We start from the raw sequence: 27,219 nt of genomic DNA on the forward strand, positions 1-27,219 counted from the left end.
AATGTCAAGCCAGTTAATGTACATAGGTCTAAGAAAACAGAGGCAATAATACTAGAGCACCGGAAATGCAGCTGTGTTTTCCTTCAAAATAAAAGTATCAAATTTATTGTTTGTTTTTTATTGTAGTCTTATATGATTTGTGTAATGTTTATACAAGATATATCTGAAAACTGATATTCATTTAGCGAGTAAAGTCACTTCTTCTAAAGTAGTTAAAAATAAACTTAGGCCTTAAAATGCAACAAACTCATAAGGGATGTTAATGATAAATGATTAATCAATTAATCTGCATTAAGAAATTAATTTATTTAAAATGTATTGCTTCATTAGGCATTGTTTTGTCCAGCTGATACATTTGTTGAATGAGGAAACTTAAACTTAGAAGGCGAAAAAACAAGAAAGAAAAAAAATGTGTATTTTGTATCTTAATTATTAATGATATTATAATTGATTGTTAGCATTTTGGTTAAGGAAAATACTCACAATTTACAACCCCAATACACATTAAAACACCACATATAAAACACTGGCAGTGACCATTCTGTGGAATAAGCACTTCTACTTTTGAAACTTTGAGCACATTTTGCTGATAATATTTTCATACTTTTATTATTTTTGATTGCAGGAGTTTTACTTGTAGGGGTGTATTTTCACAGGTGGTTTTACTACTTTAACTTAATGTTCTCCTCCACTCAAAAATACACTTTTGTTCTTGATCTTGATTTTTTCTTCTTTTTTGAAAAAATTCAATAGATTCAAAAAAGATTGATTATGAATTTGACTTGATCAACTTCCAAATTAATTCTTGAAATCATATGTCACCCATTGTCAAGCAGTTCAACTTATTATTTAATATTTATAGATACTGTTTTTTAATGAGGGCGAAGGAGTAGATGTAATTTCAAAACTTTTAACAATTGAACTTTTTTGTGGAAATAACATATCAGATACACGTCACTGTTTGAAGCAGAGCAATTTATATACATGCCTGGATGAGATGTTTAAGTAAAGGATCTGAATACTTATTTCATTACCGTCATTTACACAAATAAAAGGCCACGTTTGGCAGTGAAGCTTTTATTTTTTTTAAAAAATCTCTGCCCGGAAGTACCTTTCCTCATTCTGGTGAACTTGACTCTGGTGGTTCGCGCTCAGATCGGACAGGCAGTCCTGGATGAGGGGGGTCAGTTATCATCAGTACGGGCACCGAGCAGCTCAGAGTCTCTGTCCTGAACCCTCATAATGCATGGGGGCAAGAGAGGGCTGGTGGCTCCGCAGAACACTTTCCTGGAAAATATTGTCCGGCGCTCCAGCGGTGAGTTTTACTCTGAAAGGGAAACTAGAATTAATGGATGTTGATTTGGCAAGTCAGTAAAGGCACCATGCAGGGCTATAAATCTACAGTAAAATTATATTTATATGGCATCTACAGGTAGACAGCATCAATTATTATTATTATTATTTTTTAATTTCCACTTCTTTTTACAACTATCTAACAAATTAATATATACATACTGATGAATTATACAATATGGCTAAATTAATAAATATGAATGAGCTAAAATCAGTATACAAATATTCTGTTCTTACAGTATGATACCCCATGTTTTCCTTGTACTTTACAATTAGCTACAGAAACACTGGTCTCCCTGAGGTGAAACGCCTTTTTTCTTCTGTGATATGAAAATATGTATTTATAATTTCTGACAAGCTCTTCTGGATGGATTATTGTAAGAAACCTGAGATATTTTTATTTAGGAAGGAAACCTTTTTTGTGTGGCTCATTTTTTGCCGTCTTATGACCACTTGACAGTAAACAGAATATTTCTGGCTTGTGCGCACTTGTATGCGCATGACACAAGAAATAAAAAATAAATAAAAATACAGTAATAATACAGCAGATGTTGCAGAGATGCCGGTCAGAGTCAGACAATCTTTATTTCTTTTACCTGAAAGCTCTGAAGTGCTCATGATGTGCAAGAGATTTTGCATTACTGATTATTTGAAATTTCACCACTCATATGAACATAAACAATGCAACAGTAAAAATGACAAAAAATCTAATTGGATTATGGATTTGCAGCCATTTCTTTGCAGTGAGAATTAAACTTTCTTTTAGGTGATTTATCATGTGTTAATGCTGACTTTAATTGCATTTTATGGTGTTTATTTATTGCAGTGCTTGTGTTCCATTGAATAGTGTATTGTTTTGAAGTAATATGTGTTAGTATTTGTTGTTCATATTTCAGAAAGGTAATACTGTCATTAAAAATTCATTTTTAGATTGACAGTGCATAACAGACAGTAGACAGTGAGGCTCAGAGTGTGTGAGATTGAAGGCTCTCGTTACAATTGCAGATGAAAGTGCGTAAAACCAGACAAACTGTAGCATAAAGAAAGATATTGCAACACAAACTAAATGCCCGGGAGCTCACTGCTCACCTCTGAAGTATATTTAAGGCAAATTCAGTCTGTGACAGTAACCTTAAATTTGGTTATTCTTCTCAGATTCTCTCATACGTTGAGCCTGCGGAGTAGATTCATTCATAACAACATAATCTCACCTGGTGTTCAGGCATGAAATTAAAGACAAACATGCAGATGGTTTAAGTTTGACTGCTTCAGTGGTGACTGTTCGAGTCTTCAGTCTTTTCTCTGGAGACTGCAGCTCCCTCCAAAGCTGGAGAATTTTGCAGCTCCTCATTAAAATTTCATTAACATTAAGGGTGGAACATAAACATTTCATCAACAACTATTTCTGGCCAGCGACTTGTCTGATTACCACAGTTTACTGCTGCTTTAAATATTTAAATATTCATGGTCTGGTTTCCATTATGGTTATTGTGGTTATTATGTGGTTATTGCTTTATATAATACAGAATATTTGAGGTACAAATTTACATATATGATGAGATTTTCTTTTTAATTCATGACTCTACAGGATTTATTGATGGCTGTAAATAGAAAAATATCAAAATATCAGGTTAAACCAAATATTTTCTTTATGGAATGGACAATACAATTGGCAAAAATATCAATAGTCCAAATTAATTGAACTCCAGCTGCGATGATTGTAATGATGCCCTGACTTTCACTGACAGAGAACCCAAAGTCCCTACAGGTGCAGCAGTCCGCAGGTGTGTTGTTGTAACAGACTAGTGTTTTTGTTTGTCATGTTTCATTGCAGAAACCAGTTTCTTGTTGGGAAATGCACAGATCGTTGACTGGCCGGTCGTCTACAGCAACGATGGATTCTGCAAGCTGTCTGGATACCACAGAGCTGAAGTCATGCACAGGAGCAGCAGCTGCAAGTAAGATGCTTTTTGTGTTATAATGGAATACATGTTTTTCATCAGATCGGAGTGTGCAGATGATTTTTCTTTATGTTGATCCTCGGCTCCAGCTCCTCCAGTTAGCCTCTATTTGCAGAGCAGTGATTTATTTATCATGCAAGTTTATTTGACAGTGCTCATTGATCAGTAGAGGGGAAAAAACTGTGAATGAGACAGATATAGCCACAAAGGCTAATTCTCTAATTGTTAAAAAAAAAAAGGCGCCCTTAAATCATATCCTAATATATCTTAATGCTGGTACAATCTGTCAAACAGAGGACCAGAAATGAAATACAACTTCATCCTGCTGTTGTTATCTCTTGAAAATGTGACAAATGATTTGCAGCAACTACAATGTGGATTAAAAGAAGTTAAGTATTCAGTCCACTTTGGTTATTTAGTTTAGCATCTTTAATCCTCTGCCTTGCTTTCTTCAAGATTAGCTAACAGGAATGCTCCCTGTATTTCTGGGTATTCTTTTTATTGACATACCAATAAATCAGTAGATTGATTGTTACGATATCTGGCAATTTGAGATAATCAGCTTTAGCTGACGAGGCCGCTAAGCAAGAAATCAAATCTCTGCAGACAGCCTTGTCAATGTGACTTCTCTGGATCGATGTTGTAAAAGGTTAGTCCTGTATTCTCATGCATCCTGATGTGAATGTTTGCCTAATTTCCCTTAATCATCACCCTTTTTTCTAAATGTGAACACATTTTTCTCATCCTAAATGACAGCAAATCTAATCTAATTCCATAACTGGCTTGTGTTACACAGCGTTACAAGTAGCGGCGTTACTAGTTTAACTACATTTCTCACTAACGTGGTCGTAACGTCGCTGTTTTCTTCATCAAATAGCTTTTCAGTAGTGAAGCTACTTCAGTGATCAAATAACGCGGTAGCGTCCACGGAAGGTAAATTTCCCCACGCATTTCTAAACCTTAAATGCGTCTCGTCCATGTGACGTCACGTACCTGCCCTCCTGCTGATGGCCGCCATAGACTGTGTAGAAAAAAATGCCCGCGAATTGTCGCAACGGGGTAAGATGGAGCGCGCGCAGCAGGAGAGGAGGCAGAGACGTTTACATGTCGTGAATCTTCATGGACAAACCTTAACAAGTTGATGTTACTTATCGAGTCTTCACAAAAAACTTACACGTTCTGGTGTTCACTTTGTAACCCTAAAAGGAAGCTCCTGTCAACATCGAAGACGTTCAACAAATTTATGGAGACGCATTCAGGTATTTCCCGAAGTTAACACAACAATCGCTAGCTAAGCTAATCATCACGACTCAGTCACCAAACACCAACAGCTAACATGGCGCTAGCTAGCAACATGTCCTTTGGCAGCAAAAGAATAAAACTGTGTGCGCGCGCGTGCGTGTGCATGTGTGTGAAGAGAATTTAGGCAGGAAGAGGTGGGAAAAATGAGAAGACAGGAGAAGCTGAAACGTATAACTTTGGATTATGTTACTCAGAAATATTACTTGTGCTGTTTTTCTTAACAAACTTCTCTACAAAACCAAATTGTTGTGGTTGATTTAAATAAATAATTTGATATTTGTGTAGATGGCTCCTAGTACAGAAGGGGGCTAATAAATATACTACTAAACACAGACAGACAGATACTTTATTTTTACTTTAAAAATAGCTTTGAAGTAGTTAAGCTACTTTTGTTATTTTATTGTAGCTTAGCTTGCTACATTTCTCTGGTGGGTAGCTTCAGTGTAGTGAAGCTTCATTTAATGTAGAATAACTTGTAGCTGAGCTCACTACATTTTCCAAGTAACTTACCCAACACTGGTGTTACATATAAATTATGTTCTAATATGTAGACTAATGCAGTTGAATGATGGTGCTTCTGACATTCTTTTTATACTCAGCATAATACATGATATGATCACAAAATATAATTTTGTCTTGCATTAGACGTAACCTTCTTTATGAGTCACCAAGAGAAAATTGCAGGAGAAAAATCTGGAGACGACGTGGGCGTCATGGTGTCAGATCAACACTACTTAGAGAAACCTAACTGATACGCTTTTACAGAAATGAGAACAATAATAAAAAGAGTACAATGCTAACAATGTTAGAAAGTGCTTTACAAAAGAAAATAAAAGCAGAGAAGCCAGATAAAATGGAAACAAAAGCCAACGAACAGGAGGGAGTAAAATCAATAAAACAAGGTTGTTCAATTAATTATAATAAAAAAGGATAAATAAAAACGCATATCAAACACTTCTGAAAGCTTCCACAAAGAGAAAAGGTTTAAAAAGAGACTTACATTACTGAAATGCTCTTTTTACAGTGTATGCTGGCTTACATTGGCATAAACCACTTAAAAACCCGTATTGGTTGATCACTAATTCATTCTCCCTCATTTTTCAGTTTCATGTATGGTGACCTGACGGATAAGAAGACTATAGACAAAATCAGAAGAACCTTTGATAACTATGAGTCCCAGTTCTATGAGGTGCTGCTCTATACAAAGAATAGTGAGTATCACTATTGAGTCCTGTTTAAATTCACATAAATGCATGATTTAAAGTGAATTGTTTACAGTAACATTTCCTTTGTTTAAGTACCATTTTTACATGTGTTTTCTCTCACAGCTGTCATTGTAATTGTCTCCTACAGGAACACCAATATGGCTTTACATGCAGGTCGCTCCGATCAGAAATGAAAATGACAAGGTGGTGCTTTTCCTCTGCACCTTCAGAGATATTACACTCTTCAAACAGCCGATTGAAGATGAAACAACCCGAGGTGAGACAGTCCCTAGTCTTATATCTTGACTAGGGATGTCATCATATACCAGAATTAACGATTGTGTCACTGTGAAATTCAAAAAATGAAATATTGATATATTAATAATCCACATATGTTGATGACATATTAATAATGCAGCTCTGACAACAGACAAGAAGTAAAGATAAAGTACAACAGAGGAAACACAGTACAAAGGTGGCTCCTGACACCCCAGGACTGAGTCAGCTAACTTAGCTGCATGGCTAACAGAGCTAACTGCAGGTAGCAGTTAGCTACTTCAGCAACAAGTAAGACTTGTCTTTCCTTGTCTTTAAGCTAAATCTTTCCATCAGAAAACTCCGTAAATGATATTGGTACTGTATTTGTGGTGGCTGTGTTTAGTCCGGGTCCAGCTATGTTCACAGGGAGGCTGCTGGGCCCCGATTTGTTGTCAGCTAACGGCAGCTAAGTTAGCAGAAACTCTGTTGAGCAGCCGAAGGATATCGCAGGGAGAACCAGACAGCATTTTCTCAGTAAAATTTGATCCAGTTTCATCCAGATCAGTGATTACATTGTGTTTTTTTTTACCATGCTATGCTTCTGTACAGTTACATTAATCACTGGGTGGCCTCTAGCCAGCTGTGTGCTCCATTCATCAGATTTATACAGTGGCCATTTTCTTTTGACATCACACTCAGGAATGTAACCTCAAAGGTTGTACTACCATGTTACTGACTACAAGTCATAAACATACAAATCGTTGTCATTCAACTGCTTCCCAACTGACCAGTACACAAGCCTGGAGGGACATCAAGCCATATTTCAAACTAAAACAACATATTTGATAATCCATTAGCTAAGTTAGACAACAAATATGTGCGTTAGCTGTTGGTCTGCACTGCTGAAAGTGGTGTCATGATATGATTGGTTGGACATGGTCAATTCTAGTGTATGTAAGCACTTATCATATTTTATTTTACAGAACGAAAACATGATTGGATTTTCCATGATTTTGATATAAAAATACAAAGAAATGGAAGATATTGTTAAATTGCTGTATATTATGAATGGGGACGTGATCTAAAAGGGTTTAAAATACATTTTCACCTCATCTTTACTTTAAATAATTCTTATTTCTTCTCACCTTGCCTCCCTCCACCAATCGTCCCCAACACACACCTTTAAGTGTAATTGCCACCTCCCTACACTTGTCTTTTGTGTATAATTCCATTGACAAAAACAGACACAAGACAAAATCAAAGACGAATTTGACTGAAAGCTTTAATATTATCTGTCTTAAAATTTTCTGATGATATCACTGATATCACTGACCTAATCTAGACCAAATATTTTCAGCCTGACTGCATGCAGTGTTCCACATATTAAAGTGTTAGAAAATACATTTAGATCAAGTGAATGTCTCCTTAAGGTCCAGATCAAAGCTGAATTTTACCCCACAAGACTATGCGGGGTGCGGGACAGCCAGAAGTCTCGAGCGCACACACGAGCGGCTGTGACTTGACAGACGTTTGTTTCCTGGTATGTAACATACAACTGTCCAGGTGTTGTGTGTGCGGGTCAGTGCACACATGGTCTCTGTGGGTCGAAGTGGTGCCATGTCCTGGGGGATTAAGTGTGCCACTAAGACGTCTACATACATCAAGCAGAAACAAAAGACGCTGGGGCCACACGGAGATGAGAAATGTATGAAAACACTGATTATACACAGAGGGAATAAAGGAATATCAGTCCCTTTTAATGCAGATGAAGATTTGAACACCATGTGTCATCACAGTGTCATTATCTTTGGGTTACTGAAACATTGTATTGTTGATTTTAAAGAGGGTTTACTCTATGTGTCATGCAGATCTCTTTGGGTGAACAGTGCTATAAAGAATACAGTATTCTCACCTTTTACACAAATAGCCTACATTTACTAATTTATAGTGCTGCAACTAACGATTATTTTCATTGCTGATTAATCTGTCGATCAATTTCTCAATTAATTGATTAGCTGTTTGGTCTTTAAATTGTCAGAAAATGGTGAAAAATGTTGATCAGCGTATCGCACAGCCTAAGACAGTGTCCTCAAATGTCAGCAAGTAATCAGTTAACCAATTTTCATCGAGATCATTTCATCAATTGTCCCTTTGTAAGGCCCACCCCCCGTTGGTCTGTGCACAAATAACAGTTAAGAAATTTGGTACCTTGCTATCAAATGTAAATAGCTAGCTAACTTTTGATGTAGATTAACTAGCTAGTTAGCTAGCATTTTGGCAACATAAGCTGTCAGATGTAATGAGCTAGCTAATGATGAACATTAGCTAGCTTTTTGTGTTTGTTTCCTTGAGCATCTAAATGCAGGAAATACAACATATATATTATATATGTTGGCAAAATGATAGCTGACTAGCCAGCTAATGATTTATGGAGATTAGCTAGGTTCTTAGCCAGTGTTTTGCTATCATTCGCTAACTTAAGATGCGAAAATGTTGTGAATATGTCCCCCACCTGCATCTTTTAAACATCTTCAAAATTTGTTTTTCTTTTCAACAGAGATGAGCTGAGCACATAACATATCTAAGTACAGGAAACAGGAAAGGAGAAAGTTGTACCAAGCTAGCTCAACTGTTATTGGAGCGCAGAATGAATAGAAGCTAAGGATGCTAAGGATGATGTCTTAAAATGTAGGACATTTGGTATGAAATTTTGTTTTACGCCTGCATAATACGTATGTTCTGTCTTTATGTCTCTAAGCAGGATGGACGAAGTTTGCCAGGCTGACACGGGCACTGACCAACAATCGCAACCTGGTGCAGCAGTTAGCGCCACTGAGCAAGACTGAGGTCACCCACAAACCCTCCAGACTGGCCGAGGTGAGCAGTGTCTAAAAGAGGAAGATCTAAAAGAAGTTTGTTATGTATCGACTGAAAAAGAGTATTTTGGTAACATTTTCTATGAAGGTAAAGTTTATCATGGGTTAATGATAGATTTACGTGTGATTCTGTACTCATGATGGTAAATGTTCCCTCTCAATGAAAGGCTCTCCAGCTGGGATCAGACATCCTCCCTCAGTACAAACAGGAGGCCCCTAAGACCCCCCCTCACATCATCCTCCACTACTGCACCTTCAAGACCACGTGGGACTGGGTCATCCTCATCCTCACCTTCTACACCGCCATCATGGTGCCCTACAACGTCTCCTTTAAGACGAAGCAGAACAACCTGGCTTGGCTGGTGCTGGACAGCGTCGTCGACGTCATCTTCCTGATTGATATCGTGCTCAACTTCCACACCACCTTCGTGGGTCCCGCCGGGGAGGTCATTTCAGACGCCAAGCTGATACGAATGAATTACCTGAAGACGTGGTTCGTCATCGACCTGCTGTCCTGTCTGCCCTACGATATCATCAATGCCTTTGAGAACGTGGATGAGGTGAGTGAATTTCAAACCTGTTCCTAGAACGGAGGATGATTTTTTGACAGTTCTTTTCATTTAGGATCGATTTGTTGCTCAGGTGGCGTAACGCTACATATAAATAACAAACATTTCTGATTGATTTTCTCTGTGAAGGATGTCATCACATCTGCGTCTTCAAGTCATCTCCGTGACACACATTTCCACAGGAATACCACGCGGACAGAAGACTCGGTACTCCCAGTAAGGAAATACTTTTTTTTTTAATTTTAAAGCTGCTGTAATCAATAGATTTATATTGACAGTGAATCAAATGACCACATGACATATTAAAGGAGATGCCACAAAGATTTATCACCCGACTCTGCAGTTCCTCTCATGTCTACGCAGTGATTTAGCATCTTTTGGCTCATTGTTTTGATTTTACAACCCTCAAATTTAAAGTTTTGGTTCGTTTTCACTGCTCTGGTCAGTGTTTTTTTTTTTTTTTTTTTTTAAGCAGCAGGCATCTGTCAAAAAATTGATAAACCCCCTACCCAGCACCAAACAGCAGACAGCCAAAGTTAGCGACTAGCTGGTAATCTTAGCAGAGCAATTAACAGTAAAAAAGCCAGATATTTCCCTCAGGAGCTGGTGGAGAACAAAACAGCTAAAAGAAAGTTAATATTGAACCTTTTCAGGTGACCGGCAGTATTTGGATGGTTATTTATAAAATGTAATAGGTTACAGATTATTGGGTACTCTGTTAAAAATGTAATAAGTGAGGTAACTCCTTTAATTACTTCATCAAAGTAACTTATTATTATTAAGTCCTAAAAACATAAATTTAAACCAGCACTCTTTTGCAGTTACTTAACCTTACCTGTAAGTGCATCCAAGCTTTAGACTGTGCAGCGATGTTAGAGCTTTTTCCTGATTTCATAAGGAAAATATTGTTGAATTTGAAGACTCAGGTTGCCAAGAGCAATGCGAATTGATTTGATTGGCAGACAAATGTCAGTGCAAATTCAAACAAGACTTTTGCTGGCTGGAGCGCTCTAGTTCAGTGCTGGACCAGACACTAAAACATGGGAAAATAGGGTCCAGGTTGAAAAACGCAGAAGTTACTCTCTAAGTTGTCATATTTAAATTACTTGTTTTCTCCAGGCAATAGTATAAAACACAAAGATATTCATATTAATATCATGGAAGACAAAGAAAACCTACAAATATTCACATTTGAAAAGAAAAAAATATTTGCTGATCATTTCACTTCACAGTACTGTATGTCTGACCCTCATCTTCCACCTGTCTGTGATTGTAGGGTCTCAGCAGCCTGTTCAGCTCCCTCAAGGTGATCCGTCTGCTCCGGCTGGGCAGAGTTGCCCGGAAGTTGGACCACTACCTGGAGTACGGAGCAGCCGTCCTCGTCCTGCTGGTGTGCGTCTTCGGCCTGGTGGCGCACTGGCTGGCCTGCATCTGGTACAGCATCGGGGACTACGAGGTCATCGATGAGACCACCAACACCATTAAGACGGACAGCTGGCTCTACCAGCTGGCCCTGAGTATCGGGACTCCTTACCGCTACAACGCCAGTGGGACGGGACAGTGGGAAGGAGGTCCCAACAAGGACACGCTGTACATCTCCTCTCTGTACTTCACCATGACGAGTCTCACCACCATCGGGTTTGGCAACATCGCTCCGGCCACAGATGGAGAGAAGATTTTTTCCGTGGCGATGATGATGGTGGGCTGTAAGTACTCGATCACTTTCCAACATTAAAGGCACAGTTCGGATTGTTTGAAGTGGGGTTGTAGAGAAGCTTTTGTAACTGCTGTATCTTTAACCGTTGTGCCACGTCATTATTTGAGTTTGGTGAAACGATGAAGTCACACAATAACACAAGCAAACTAACAGATCGAGGCAGCAGTAGACCAGCAACTCCTGTTTTCTGCAAGGTAAAATGTTTTTGTTGAGTTGCCCATTTAGGACCACACTGACTATGGCTAGTATAACCCCACTTCAAAAAATACAAACTATCCCTTTAAGCACTGTGTTTACTATTCATTTCATTTCATTTATTTATTTCAACATTTGCTAACATTTTTTGATTCAGCAGTGTGCTTTCTTCTGATTGCAAAACGTTCATCTTTTCTAAATCACATATGAGAAAACAACAAGTCTGCGAGGTCTGATGTTACATAACAAATAGAATCATTCTGTCAGTGCTGATCCTGGTGTGAGTGGTGGTTAATGGAGCAGTAAATGGATTATATTATAACGACAATGAAGTCACACAGCCGTCTAATATAAATCCACACAAGCTCTCTGCTTAGAGACAATTAACACCGATCTTTCCTGTTTTCTTCCAGACCTCCAACAAACAGAACAAACTCTAAATTTATCAATTGCCACAGTGGACAGTTTGTCAAGTGAAATCCAAGTGAAGCTTTTCAAAACGGCTTAAATCAAAGTGACCACTGTTTTTCTTCTTCAATGGACATACAGTACAACCTTGACACTCCAAATAAATCTGAGTAGAGGACAAAAGAACAGCAGCTCTCCACTGGTGTTTCGGTGGTGTTACAGTACGAAGGCAATATTTCATCATCATCATTGTTTTTTTTTTTTTTTAAATCCTCGGAAAACACATTAAGGAAGAACCCTCATTCACAGTGGTGCCATGTAAAGACATACAATAAGAGAAACTCATCAAAGAAAGCTATGAGGGAACATGGTCAAAAACAATTAACAATACTAAAAGATATGAATGACGAGACAAACAAATGAATAAATAAACAATATGAGGAATTACAAAATTAAAGGCAATAACAATTACGATTTGTTGAAACATTTCATGAAATTAAAAAAAAAACAAAGATTGCATCTAATGCCACACTATAAAAAAGACTAATGTAATAGAAATGTAAAATAGAATTGAACAATTGTAAAGGTAGAATCAGTAGGATTTAGGACACCAGGACTTCAAATACTGATATTTTGGGTTGCTTAAGCGTCCTGAGCGCAGCAAAATGACGAGAGAAATAAAGAAATCCAGGCAGAGTCTCTGCAGATACAGTCACCAACAAATTATGTTGCACATTATGCCTTTAAGGTTTTGTCAATCAAATTATAATGTGGCTAATATTTAGCCAAGGCTAGGCCAGCTAGCTAGCTTCTTCTGAGTGATGAGCGTAGCAGTGACCGCTGCCTGTAAGGAGACGTTTTCTGCCACTTGTTATGGAGACATAAGCTACCAGCAGCTCGCTAGCAGCTGCAGGTGGGATGGTCATTCATATCTGCCATTTGCCAGCAGAAGAACAGCTGTATAGAGACAGCCATTTGTCAGTCTCCCCATCACACTACAGAGAATTATACATTCATCCTTTGATGCTATTTTCATCTCATTCATGCACTCAGCCATTCTTAACATGTGAGTAGAAACTTGCAGGAGCCGAAACAATCTGGATGCATTTACTTGCATGTTAGACACGCTAATGTGCTCCACAGACCGGCTGCTGGCTATCTGACAGCTGCCAGTAAAGAAACATATGGTGTGTAGATGTTGTACAGGTTCAGAGGAATCTGCACAGACGCAGAGAAGAATTCACGCTCAGAATGACGAACACATGGCAGGAGATGCATGCAGTTTTTGTTGTGGCAGGAAACTTGCCTGTCGGGACATCAGAGACCATCAGCAGCTTTTTCCTTTTGACTTTACAGCTCCAGTCTGGATCACCACGTGAATCCATGTTAATGATATCAATAAAGAAGCATCTGTTTACATCATAAAGTATTTAGGGCAGAGGCTGAATTCATCGGGATGTAAACTCATATTTACTTTATTTATTCATCAGGGAAAATGCACATAAATCAACATCATGATACAGATGTTCCAGATTTAGCTGGATGGTTAGTTTTCATCTGTTGTCTCAGCAGGATGAGTCGAATAAGCAGGATGTTTGTGATGAATCCAAAAAGAATAGAAGAATCCTGAACAATGCAATGCTGAACTGCCATTTTTTAAAAATTTATTGTTATCGCCTTTTATAACAAATATTTTTGATCATATGATAGTTTCCTTTACAGAGGGTTGAAATATTTATAATAGGTTTGTATCCAAACAACTCAACATGAAAATAAATCAAAACAAACTGAAATAATAGTAATAAAAACACAGAAAATAACACGTATATCAAAATCAAACTAAATATTAGTTATGTGTAAATTCTCCATCTGAGCTGCCATTTTAAATTTTGTAAACATAAATAATTCTTTACACCGAACAGTATTCAGTCATTCACAGGCTCGCCTCCTGTAATTCACATTTAGCTGCAGCCTCTGTGTTCGAATCACTGGGGAGAGTTTAGGTCTCGGCTCTGTCGATAATAAAAAGTGACATGTTCAGCGCCCATCACAGGCTGCTCTACGAGGGTCTGTCTGAGGGCTGGTCATCATCACAAAAGTGTTGTCTGTGTCTTAATTCACTCATACTGAAACTATTCAGTCTTATTATTTCCTGCGAAATAGTAGCGATGCAAAGCTATTTTCACTCTCTACTGAAAGGTGACATAAAATGTGTTATCTCAACATCCTGTAGATTTTATGGTTTTAATTTCCAGCTGTAAACTAGATTAGATTCTGTAGATTCTTGTGCAACTGAACTCACCAGTGTAGTGCAGTGTTAGAGACCAGTGTATGTTATATAATACAGTCTATACTGCCTTAAAGGGATAGTTCAGATTATTTTAAGATCCACAGTCAGTGTATTACTTACAAGAGATGGTGGTTGACACGCCTCCAGTTGGGAGAAGCAGCAGGAGAACTGGTGTAGGTAGCGAAGCAATGTACTGCTGTGGAGGGGGTCAGTGGTGAAAAAAAATCATTATCAGTTAAGTGTATGCTATATTTTGAATATTTTCACTGCTTTACCTTGCTGTCAGGCCCCCTTTTCCACTGTTATAGGAGCCAAATATTGCCATCTCCACAGCCACCAGACTCCATTGGGGAAAAAAAGTCATTTTACTTTGCAGAACACAGGAGTTGCTGGTTGACCGCTGCCTCAATCAGTTAATTTGTTTGTGTTGTTGTGTGACTTTGGCATTAGTTTGGATTCACCAAACTCACACAATAACACAAACAAATTAACCAATCAAAGCAGCGATAGCCCAGGAACTCTTGTGCTCTGTGAGGTAAAATTACTGATTTTTACAATAGAGTTTGGTTGGTTTGAAGTGAGTGACATTTGACTTGTGTAAAGGCGGTTTCCCGTCAGAAATGGCTGTCTGACAGTAAAGTAAAGCTATTCTAAATATAATGTACACCTAAATTATTTATTTATTTATTTTTAAGGTGGGCCTATTTAAAGTTTTTTTTAAACTGCTATTACTGTTTTAACATTTTGTCATTATTTTTACATGCTGTGTCCATTTTTATTTATTTATTTATTTATTATTTCTTCATTGTGGATACTATGAAGTGTCATGCAAGGATAGAGAGGTGGTGAGGTGGGTTGAGGAATATGAAGGACACAAGTGATTGTAATGTCCATGTTTTTGGTATTGCTATGGAGTTGTCCCATAACTGCTTAAAATAACAGAAAGTTTATTTTTTTTAAAAAAGGAGGAAAAAGAAAATGGTGCCTCTAGATACTTAAGTTCAAATAATCTATCCCTTTTAAGTCACCTAATCTCCCCTTCCTCTGATGTTTCATTCACAAAAATGAGCCTGTTCACCTGAAAAAAAGTGATTCATGTGAAATATCTACAGCAGGAAGTCAACCTGCATTACTTTGAACCTGTTTATAAAAATAGAAATCTATTTTCGTGCCAGTCTGTCTGTATTACGTTTATATTATTTTCTTCACTCACTGCAGTTACAGTAATAGCTTCACCTTCAGTGTCACTGCCTCCACTCTCAGCCCTTCCTTACAGTTCCTCCGTCACGATCGGCCCACTCCTCTAAAACCGCACGTAAAGTGATGCAATAAAACCGGTGAGGGGAACCCAAAGTGACAGCCGCGCTCCAAGGTTTGAACTTCCCGAAAAGTAAACACCCAGTACTCTGGTGGTGTTTCGATCACGAGGATCACTCAGTCACACTGAAGCGTCGGCTTCAATTACGGCCCATAAATCTCCTGCTACAGATACAGTAATTATGCGAGAGGAAGAGGAGAAAGGGAGAGTTTGCCTGCAGGCTCGGCTGTAGTAAAAAAGACAATGAGCCATCACGTTAGATATGTATCCTAACCTCTGTGATCCCGCTGCGGCGACTGGAGACGGCTCTTTCCTCTTGAGTGGGTAAAACCTCACGATAAGAGATACCGACTGACTCTTTGAGGTCACTGCAGCACAGTTATCTCACTGAGGAAATGTGCATTATGATTTACATTATAAATGCTCATTCCACCAATCATTATATGTGTGTGTTTGTCAGCCGTACAGTATGATAGTATTATCCTGGGATTGTAGAATACGTGTACAGTAAGTTTATTATTGAACAAAATCACATTATTCACACTAAAATGTGCAGAAGTGAAGGTGAAGCAAAATTGTTCACATTATAGCAGTGTTTATCCGACATCATATCACACTTTTCCAATGGTAATTCCCTTTCATGAAGGCCCTAAAGGGATAGTTCACCCAAAAAATGAAAATTCAGTCATTACCTACTCACTCTCATGCCGCTTTAGGGTTGGGTTAAGTTTTTTAGTCCAGTTAGTTTCACAGGAAATCCTTTAACCATTCCATTCATTATTTCCATTTTTGTTTTTCCCCTGAATTTGCACCTTACTTGGAAAAAGAATGCTTAAATATGTGTTCATAAATAATAATAATAATAATTATTATTATAATACCCAAATACCCAATAGAAATATTATAAAAATCATATATTTTTTGACCTGAAAACATTTCAGACTTTAATGTGAAAAATGAAATTCTGTTGATCCTGACTGTTGCTCTCTCTCTCTCTCTCTCTCTCTCTCTCTCTCTCTCCCTCCCCCTCTGTCTCTCGTTTTAGCGCTGCTGTACGCAACCATCTTCGGAAACGTCACCACCATCTTCCAGCAGATGTACACCAACACAAACCGCTACCACGAGATGCTCAACAACGTGCGCGACTTCCTGAAGCTCTATCAGGTTCCCAAGGGTCTGAGCGAGAGGGTCATGGACTTCATCGTGTCCACCTGGGCCATGTCCAAGGGCATTGACACAGATAAGGTATTATTACAGATCCAAAATAAATGTCAGTTACCACGGCAACACCTTATAGTCATTATGAACCTAATGTATACTGTAGTTTAAGATATATTAAGTGGAAGTGGTATATTCTTGCAGAGATATCACAATGTATTGATTGGATCGAGGTTGTATTGCACACTCATGTTTTAAGTCCAAAGTGAAAGTGATGCACGGCTCTGTCACTGATGTGAGGATTATATTATTTTACACAGTATCATAAATAACATCTGGGTGGTGCTGACAGGTGAACAGGGCAATGTGAACAATAACAAGACTCAGAGGTCACAGTGTATGATTTAATGCATTCACTGACACTCAGAAAGTGAGACTTTGCTGGATCTTGTGCACCTTCATGTTCCTGCAGCTCTGCAAAGTGTCCATATGCAAATAAACAACGAATAAATAACTAAACACGTAGCTACGTCACCTCTGTTCACAAAAAAAAAGAAAGCATTGTTGTTTTTAACCCGTGACTCAACAGGAGTAGCCAGCTCTCTGGTACATATGAACCCAGTGTTTTTTACACAAAGAACTTGTACAACCTTTACCGTATTCACAAGAATGCCCAAATAATTAAAATTATATCGTAGAAAGAGTTTTTCTGGGGATATTGTGGTTACAAGTTCAAAACTGAAATCAGTTTAAACAGACAGTGTGTTTACAATCATCTGCTGCTTATCAGGTAAAACAGCCCAGACATGTAATTTTCATTACAGTGCTACAAATGGAAATCGGACAGCTGTTTCATGTGTAGCTGAGTAAGCGGTCCTTCAGTGTGGCCCAGGACACACTTTGTACACGCATGTGGTCAGTTGCGGCCAAGACCACTTCGAGATGTGAACTGAGAGATCGGATCATAATGCATTTTATCATGTACCACAGTGGCATCAAACCTGTACTTGGAGTTGTCCACTTGTGATCAGATCACCCAGATTTCTTTGCTGAGTTACAGCAAAAAGATTGATAATTTAAAATTAATCACCAATTATTCATGGGTACAGGAAATCCTGAGGAAGCCAAATATGTGTCGGTGTGTTTTTATAACGCACCAGGCCGTATTTATTCAAGGCTTGTTGTTTTTAATCATCCACTTGAGGCTCACACCTTTAGTGCCTAATAATTGGATTTTTTATGCCACATGCCACCCATAGAAAAAGGCATATTTTTATCTTTCTAAAATTATTCATTAATCATTAATCATTTAGATATGATTTCATTAGTGGCTGGTTTGTGGCCTGTGCAGTGCTGAGTAAACAAATATCCTGGACATATCCTAATGCTCAAGTTCCTGCAGGCAGCCCACTGAAATTATGTCAACATATTTATTTTAGGGGTGTCAAACGCTTTTAGTTCAGGGGCCACATACAGACGGATTCGATTTTAAGTGGGATGGACCAGTAAAATCCATTACATAAGAACCTATAAATAACAACACCTCCATACATTTCCCTTTTTTAGTGTAAAGAACTGCAAGCACAGTCTGAAAACACTCACAGCCTGCGATGTCTTCAAAATAAGCGCACAATGTCTCAGCTTTTCCACATTCTGTCTACTGTCATTGCATGTGCATTACAATATAAAAATGAACACACCAGTTATGTAACCTTATTTAAACTTTTTCCTCTTGCTGAGATCTACAAATTCTTTTAATTGTCCATGCATTTATACACCTGTGCAGTATTCCTGCATCACCACACAACACCAACTAAAGTGGAAGCTAATGAGAAAGAAGGTGAAGTTATTTCCTGCCTTACAAGCCATTTACAGGTCTAAAGTTTGGACAGTGCCTTAGCACCAGGGTCCATCACTGTTATTTTAAGATAGAAGTCAGCGGACATATGACAGAAACTTCTCAAGTCTTAAGTTAAAATCTAAGAAAATCTAAGATGTGATTTTTCCCAGACCAGAGTTGTGAGACTCGTGAAGTGTTGTGTGTATTAAACTGTAATCCTGCGAGATGTAACTGTAATTTTATTCTGATTTTTTTCTGTAACTGTAATGGAATACAGTTACCTTTTTGTATCATAATTACGTAATCCTATTACATAGTTGTAAGGTGAAACTGGGCCAGACTTTAAGTGCTTTCTTTCTTTGGACCACTAATGATAAATTTATGATTATTAACTCTTCTGATGTTTCACCATCTCTCTCAGGTCCTCTCAATTTGTCCCAAAGACATGCGGGCAGACATCTGCGTCCACCTCAACAGGCAGGTGTTCAACGACCACCCTGCGTTTCGTCTGGCCAGCGACGGCTGTCTGCGCTCTCTGGCTGTGGAGTTTCAGACCACGCATTGTGCACCCGGAGACCTCATCTTCCATATCGGAGAGAGCGTCGACACGCTCTGCTTCGTGGTCTCCGGTTCACTAGAAGTCATCCAGGACGATGAGGTCATCGCAATACTAGGTGATCCAACGTAATGTTATGAAATGGACGAGGACATGTTTTATCTGTGTCTGTTGGTGTAGATAACACTGGAGCAAAGGTTGTCTCAGTGTAAGACTTAGAGGTTATCCTGTTCCTGTAAAGAACCACTTTAATTCCCATTATAAGCTGTTTTCATGCCATATTTCCACAAGGTCTGGTCGTTGTAAAATCACTGTGTCACATGAGATGTTTATATCCAAGAAATCAACATTTTCCACCTGACATAAACAAAGTGATGATGTCTGGCTCCATCCAGGTAAAGGTGATGTGTTTGGAGACGTGTTCTGGAAAGAGACCACGCTGGCCCGGGCCTGCGCAAACGTCCGAGCTTTGACTTACTGCGATCTGCACGTCATCAGGAGAGACGCTCTGATGAGGGTGCTGGATTTTTACACGGCATTCGCCAACACGTTCTCCCGCAACCTCATCCTCACCTGCAATCTACGAAAACGGGTAAAAATGACTTATTGAACTCTTAATGGAAAGTACTGCTGTCTGTACTGCCCTACAAAGCTGAACTGCGGTAACTATGCAAAGGGTAAAACTTAAAAAAAAAAAGGCTTATAAGGTTTTTCACTGGCCACATTTTTAAACCAGCTTTTCTCTGAAAATTGAACCCTGAAAATTTGCCACAAGATAAAATGGAAATCAAGAAATTAAGTTATAACTCAATTTTGACCAAAAAATGTACTGACTGTAGTTACAAAATTCCGTCCCCTTAAATAAAGAATCAGGAAATAACTTCTAAAAAACATTAGCAGTTAGAGTGGATGACAGTGCAAAGTGAGAGTAAGAGTTTTGGCTTTTCATTTAGGATTTTTTTTAGATAGTTGTTTGGATATTTTATGCCTTTTGTTAGAGAGAAGACAGGAGAGGCATAACAGGAAACAATGGTCTAAAACAGGCCTGTTAATTAGACCTTTTTAATTTTTCTTTTTAACAGGCTGACGTGTGTGAAATGTTAAATAAAACTAAGGAACATACCTCCGAGGTACTTTGAGACATCTGAGCCATAGACTGCAATATCTAAACCAATATGGTGTTGGTTAAATCTTTTAAAATCCTGTACGTGCTGTGATTGGCTGCAATAAGATTTACACCTGCTCTGCACCTGTCAGTTGTTCAGTCAAGCCTGAAGTTTCACAGAGAAACTCAAGTTAGCTAAGTTAACATGTAGATGTCTCTCTGGAAGCTAAGAGATGAAAAGTTGCTTGCTTTATTTACTTTTCCAGCCGCAAAACAAGTAACAAACAAGAATGATTATTGTGCATCGAATGCACTGCTGTGAAGAACGAGTGTGACATGAAGAGATGCTACCAGTCAAATCGTGGCTCATTTTCTGCCAGTTTTCCTGAGGACTCAGAGGAATATATCTATTAATATTATACTGTAAGAGTTATTTGTAGCCATTAATTACTATGACAAGTATTCTGCGTGGCCCACAAACCCCTGGTGACTTTCCTATTTGGCCCACTTACTATTGTAGTTGAATAACCCTGGTCTAAAAGAAGGTGCCCTGCAGTGGTGAAATATAACTAAGTACATAGGACAGGGTATAAAGTATCAATTGAAATAACCCAGTACTGTATTCAGTCCTTTTTGTACCCAGATCACAGCTAATCACCACAAGCATTGTTCATATAGAAAACCATTCAGTAAAAGGATTTTGAATGAAGTACTCCACTGGTATCTGCATGACTTTAAGGGTACTGGTATCGTACATTTACTCAGGCACTTTACTAGTGCAAATTCAAGATACTTTGACAATTTTAGTTACCTCTTAAGCTAAAAATTATTTCAATTATCATTTATGGCGATATAGCTTAAAAAATATCAAGATATTATTTGTGAGCCATATCGCTCAACCCTACGTCTGAATTCAACCAAACTTTGAATGTTTGGATTTCAGTTTATATGGAACAATACTGTGATGCTACAGAATGATATAAAAACTAAAAAAAATAAATAATTGGCTCGCCCTTTAAGTAAGGCTTTGAATGCAGGACTTTTCCTTGTAGCGGAGTATTTTCACTGTGTGGTAATTAGTACTTAAATTTAGCCCCGCCCCTGCACACCTTCAACATGTAGGGAAACGGAAAGCTTGACAGTTCTGGTTATGGTTGCTAAGCTATGATTGGACAGTTGCCGTTCGGAGGTGGGGCTTGGCGAAGGGTCAGTTAAATGAAGCGCCTGAATACGTCTTCCATCACTGGTGCCCTGCAGTCATATTTTAATCGGTAACATTACAAACTCGTGCTGTGCGGCCAAACACAACTTTGTTTTAAATTCTAGTGGAGCGAAGCTTCCAAACATATCAGATATGACAGGCTGAAATTTTGGTGAATCTAAAACATTTCTATTTGATGTACGATGAAGCCAAAACAAACATGAATATTTCACTCAGCGTAAACATCATAAAGTTTCGATGAAGGGTCGGAACAAGCCGAGCACAAACATTTCAGAAGCTCATCTAGCGACAAGGCAAACAGAAAAATATAATGGAAGAAAAACGTATAAGAAACGTATCTCTGAGTCCAAACTAAGACCTTTATTAATATTTGATAGAGCCTCTTCCAGGCTATACATATTAATCCCATTAAGGCACTGAGATGTATCGCTCTCCAGTCTTGATAGTAAGTTGCTCATATATCTCTGTGATATTATCCCATGGGATCAACATCACATTAATTCTTAATGAATATTCCCTTTAAAGACAGTGTGGTACATGTGGATTTCCCTTTGTTCACGACCGGCTGATACCTCTGAGGTACGGTGGATTTAAAATGAGAAGCCCTCGTCAATTAAAATATTCACTTTTAAACAGAATCACATTTTCTGAATGTAATCTCGGTATCCAGAGAGCCTCGGGGACCCTGCAGGAATACTGCGCAACTCAAACACAACGGTGTGTTTACATGCTGGTTTATACAAAAAGCCTCAGGGTTTATAATCATTTTATAGTGTTTTAAGGTACTATATACTTAAAATTTCCTCTGACATTTACTATTTTCTTACAGCTCCATTAAAAGAGGTCTTATGTCATCATATATGCTGAAGTCAAACAGCCTCGGTGAAGCAGCTTTAAATCTAAACAATTTCAAGGCAAATTGTGGCTACGTGTTGAAAGATTTATGGCCTGTACTTAAAATGTATTCAATGAAAATAAAGCCATATATTATTCATTTGAGCAGCTTTAGAAAATGTTCGTGCCCGCATAGGTTTAAGAGTTACTCTCTGCCCTCCTTGTTGTTGTGTACTCTGTTAACTTGCATGTGCATAAGCTGCACATAAGCTGCATGTTAGAGTCAACACAGTCAGTGCCTGAATGCAGTTTCCCAGATGCATTTGCTTTATTTTTATCAGCTATTTGTTGTACAGCAACATGTTTGATGTTTTCCTTTTGGTTTCAGCGGTTTGTTTTAGTTTTGTGCAGCGGAACTGATTTCTTTTTGACCATAGAAGTGCTCTAGACTCTAGAAAGGTTGAGAACCACTGCTGGAGAGCAGGTGAATGATTTGCAGTGTACTTGTACTTACAATAACACCACAGTAGACAGACAACTGAAATTGTTAAATACCGTCTTGAATAATGAGAATGAGATGTCAGAAATATTAAATCACCTGGAGATACAATAATGTACTTGTATTTGTCAGGATATGCTTCCTCCAGCCACTTGGTTGGGTCGTTGTCTTCACTTTGAAGGAGGCAAACTGAAAGATCGAACCTTTATAAAAGGCTCTAACAGGAACATAAAAGGGTTCTCCCGTGGGGACGAGCCGGAGAACCCTTTATGGTTCTCGTTGGCACCTTTATTCTAAGAGTGTACAAACAAGGGTTGTCCAGGTTCGAAGTGTCTTGGTGTCTTTCTTTCCCTCTGAGTCAGACAGAAGTAGCCACATAAAACAGACGGTAGTACCTTGACGTTCTCCTTCAGGCCCAACGAAATGCACATTTGCAAGTTTGGTGCATCATCTGAAGGTTTTGCATTCTGTATGTTCACATTGCCTACTGCAGCTTTATTATAACTGTCAACTGTGTTACTGCTTCATATTCAGCTGTTTCATATGTGAAAGTAGGGCAGCATGATATGGTAGGGAAAAAAGCATATTGCAATTATTTGGACTGAAATTGTGATTTCAATATGTGAAACAATTTCTATTTTCAGTTTTATTGAAATAGGAAAACTAGTAAAATTGTGATGATGTGATATTTGTTGGGGTCATTACTAAACAAACATTTTTTCTTTCATCTGGAGAACAAGATTTTTATGCTGGACAGCGCAACAGTACTTCATTATAATGCTGTTTTCTTACACACATTTCCTCAAAAACTTGTGATCTGGTTCTGCTGTCTGGATACTGCTTTTGGCCATGCTGCCATTAACTGTGCAGCCCTATGTGGAATTAATTTGGAACCGTTTATGAACACCAGAGCTTTTTGTATCGATAGTCACAATCACAGTTTATTCACAAACGTTAAAATGTTCGCAAAGTCTGAGTGAGAAGAGAAAGTGGGATGCTGAGAAGTTTTCCTTTCTTCGTCCTCTGAGGGAATCAGAAACACTCAGGGCCTCGATATTGCTCCATTAACAGTTTCCCTTTGTGCATTGTTGCTTTCACGTCTTTAATATTTCAACATACAGAGCAGGTCTTGATTTAAAGCTGCATCATATACTGTATGTGCGTTCTGCAGCGCTCTGCTATTGTAATTCAAATGCGGCCTCAGCGTGTCTCTCCCACATCACTGTCCTCCTCTCTTGCAGGTCATCTTCAGAAAGATCGCTGACGTGAAGCGGGAGCAGGAGCGCCAGAGGAACGAGGTGGCTCTCTCCATTCCTGAAGACCACCCGGTACGCAAGCTGTTCCAGAGGTTCAGACAGCAGAGAGACGCTCAGACGCCAACGGAGTCTCACACTTACTTTGATCATAACTGTGTGCAGGTGGAGCCGCAGCACCACCATCACTCCGACTCAAACTCTTACACGCAGTGTCAGTCTGTATCTCCTCAGCAGCAGGAGTACAGCTCCGCCGTGCAGAATAATGCACCCTGCACGGGAGGAGGAGAGGCGGGCGGCATGGCTGCACCGCCATCAGCTGAGAAGTTGGAGCAGAGTCGCACACAAGAGGCCGGAGAGTCGATATCGAGGCCTTGTGCAGAGAGTCAGCTCCATCAGAGGGTCAGCAGCCCTGCACGGAGCGGTGGTGCAGGAGGAGACAGAGCGGCAGGAGGTGTGACCAGCGGCAGAGGAGCTCGAGGCTGGGCGAAGTTTAGAAACGCCACTTCAGCTGCACTACCACCTCCTACTGTCCAGCAGGAAAAGCAGCCACAGAAAGCAGAGGAGTGGCCCAAAGGATCCCAGTCCTCTGAGCAGTTAGGAGCTGCCAACAAGAACCAGGACTCGGAGGAGACGGGGAGCGCAGAGGGCGCCAACAGCGCCGGAGAGGCAGGCGAAGAAACGAGCGCCCTGCACAAGACTGACTCCTGCGACAGCGGCATCACAAAGAGCGATCTACGCATCGACCGGGCCGGAGATTCACGAAGCTCGTTTGAGAGAAGCCCGATGGAGAAGAGCCCGATGGAGAAGAACCCGTTCGAGCACAGTCTCGGGGTCGTCGACTCCCTCAAACACTCTTTCGTTCAGCCGGCGTCCGAACAAGCGCTCCTTCAGGCGACGCTGAACGAGGCCAAGCTGGAGCTGAAGGGGGACATTCAGATCCTGAGCGGCCGCCTGTCTGTCCTCGAGTCTCAGGTGAGCGAGATCCTCAGGTTGCTGTCGTTAAAAAGAAGACTCTCGCTGCCGCCGACGTCTTCCCCGAAGGCCAGACTGAAAGGTCAGGACTCGATCGCTGCCTCCAAGCCCGTCACACCAGAAGCAGATGATGGGCCTTTTTGAGTTTACTGACTTTAAAATCCTGAATCTCTTAAAAAAAAAGGATTTATAGAAGCACCAGTTTGCATGTCCTATTGGACTCTGGCCTGCCAAAGACATTTCTTGCATTGAACACTTGACTGCATGCAGAAATCCTCTTCATGTTACCTTATCACTACAAAAACCCAGGGATTACTCTACAGGTCTTTGACTTATGAGGTACTTTTCTGGTCCTGTGTGTTCTACATTTGAGAAGGAGCAGGGACAAACAATTAAATGTGTTATAGTTAGGGAATTAGGAAGTTTGAAAAGAATATCTCATGTGTGATACTTCAGTGAAAGCTTTTGTTGGACATCTTGAACCTGATAGGAAGATCAGAGAAAATACGGACTTCAAGTTGCTTTTATTTGAGTTTAAAGGGAATTTTTGAGGTGGGTTTGTGTGAGGTACGTATCCATTGTCGGTCTATTACCTACAGTCGACGGCGGCCGACACATCCCCAAAGTGGAAAAGCAGCAGGAGTCCCAGTTTAAGAAGCAAAACAATGAGCTGCTGTGGACAGAGTCAGCAGTAACATGTATGTTAGCCTCCTCTATTTAGAATATTTTCACCACTTTACCTCATCAAACAGCCTTTTCCAATGCAAAACTGCTGTTGTAGATACTGTTCTATCGCTCTCTCCAAAACCACCAGACTCCACTGACAAAATTAGTAATTTTACGTCACAGAACACAAGAGCTGCTGGTCTGCTGCCGCCTGGATTAGTTTGTTTGTGTTGGTGTGCAACTTGCAGTTTTAAAAGGTTAGTTCAGATACACTGAAGTCGCACAATAACCCGAACAAATAATTAAACACAAAATTAAAGCTCCTTATTAAGGGTCCTTGCATCCCCACACCTGTCGAGGCATGCTGTGACCACGACCATGTTGCCATACACCGACTTTGGATACCGCAGGAAGGTAGTCGATGACACTTCCTGTCTCTGCTAGGCGGCGCTGTGACCATGACTCCTGATTGTCATGTAGATGTGTAGATGCTTCACCCCGACTCTGAAGTTGTTATGATGAATCCTGTAGGAGGAGTTTGTTAAAATACGACGTGTGGAAAACACCAAAAATTACCATGAAATGCAAAAACAGCACGACTTCCTGTTGGGTTTGTGCGTTTGGGTGTGACTTGATTGACTTTGATGACTTTTTGTTTGCCGCCAAAAGTATGATTTACTTTTGCTGTAATAATAATTCCTTCAGTTTCGATAGAGTCCTCACACCGAGGTCGGTGCTCGAGCCCTAATAAGGAGGAAAATAAGAAAACTCTCAGATGTTCTGAGGGCTGCTTCATGAACTCCTCTTCCAGCGTTCCCTTAATTTGGAGGCAGGACCAACTGAGAACAGAGGGAGCAGCGTTTTGCTGCAGACTCTTTGCACAGCAGCTCATTGTTCAGCTTCCTACACCTTCACTCCTCTCTGCTGTCGAACGTCATCTACTGTGGATAAGTTCCTCACAGTCCACTTCAGAAAACAGCCCCTTTCCCTTTAAGTCTTTTTTTGTGAAGCCGCCATCTTTTCCTGGCTGTTAATTTACGGTTTCTGGCAGAGCGCCTGACCAAACGGTTAAGAGAGCAAGCGAGAGCCTTCACCTGTCATAAATTTCATAACTATTTAATTTGCTTGTGTCTTAAAAGCAGGAGCAGCTCAGCAGTCGATGTTTGTTAAATAAATGTCTCCCTTCATCTTATTTAGCAGGAGATTCTCAGTTTCAGTGGTGAACAGTTACAGTTACAGTTATTAATTGTCAGGTGATCAAATGTGCCTTACAATAATGAAGCCTCACTCAGAGTTGTTTTGACGACACATAATCAGCTCTTTATAGTTTTGAGCATAATGTTTTATAATGGAGATCTTCACCCTGCACTGTATGCATTCATTTTATGAACAGTTTAGAAAGTTTACATTCCCATGCATGTAAAATAATAGGAATATGATCACAGTATTGGTGGTTTAATCATAGATTTTTGTTGTCAGTTATCATTATCTCAAAGATTTATTTTCCTGAAACAACACGTGAATATTTCAACAGGTAATTGCAGCAAACTTATTGCGTATTCCTTCATGTAACTTTGCCTCTCGCTCAGGTAAACTTGTTTGAATTGCAGTATTTATTTATTTCGGTACGAGTGATTTTGTCTTTGTCTTCTTGTAAAA

General features: G+C 39.4%; 1 protein-coding gene across 2 annotated transcripts; it reads left to right on the forward strand.

Moving 5' to 3' along the window:
- Positions 1-992: 992 nt before the first annotated feature.
- Positions 993-25,382, forward strand: LOC146314604 (voltage-gated delayed rectifier potassium channel KCNH5-like). 2 transcript variants are annotated; one of them, XM_084737889.1, is made up of 12 exons: positions 993-1,315; positions 3,188-3,311; positions 5,721-5,827; positions 5,970-6,098; positions 8,838-8,956; positions 9,123-9,515; positions 9,654-9,740; positions 10,801-11,230; positions 16,498-16,697; positions 18,872-19,124; positions 19,402-19,598; positions 23,908-25,382. In XM_084737889.1, exons 1-12 carry the CDS (start codon positions 1,243-1,245, stop codon positions 25,036-25,038), a joined length of 3,243 nt encoding a protein of 1,080 aa, XP_084594015.1. In that variant the 5' UTR covers positions 993-1,242; the 3' UTR covers positions 25,039-25,382. The 2 variants fall into 2 exon arrangements, with proteins under 2 accessions (XP_084594015.1, XP_084594016.1); XM_084737890.1 differs by having other exon boundaries at positions 8,841-8,956.
- The last annotated feature ends 1,837 nt before the right edge of the window (positions 25,383-27,219 follow it).

The sequence above is a fragment of the Lutjanus erythropterus genome, chromosome 15 (assembly GCF_056507025.1).
Source record: "Lutjanus erythropterus isolate fLutEry1 chromosome 15, fLutEry1.hap2, whole genome shotgun sequence".
In the NCBI taxonomy this organism is placed as follows: domain Eukaryota; kingdom Metazoa; phylum Chordata; class Actinopteri; order Lutjaniformes; family Lutjanidae; genus Lutjanus; species Lutjanus erythropterus.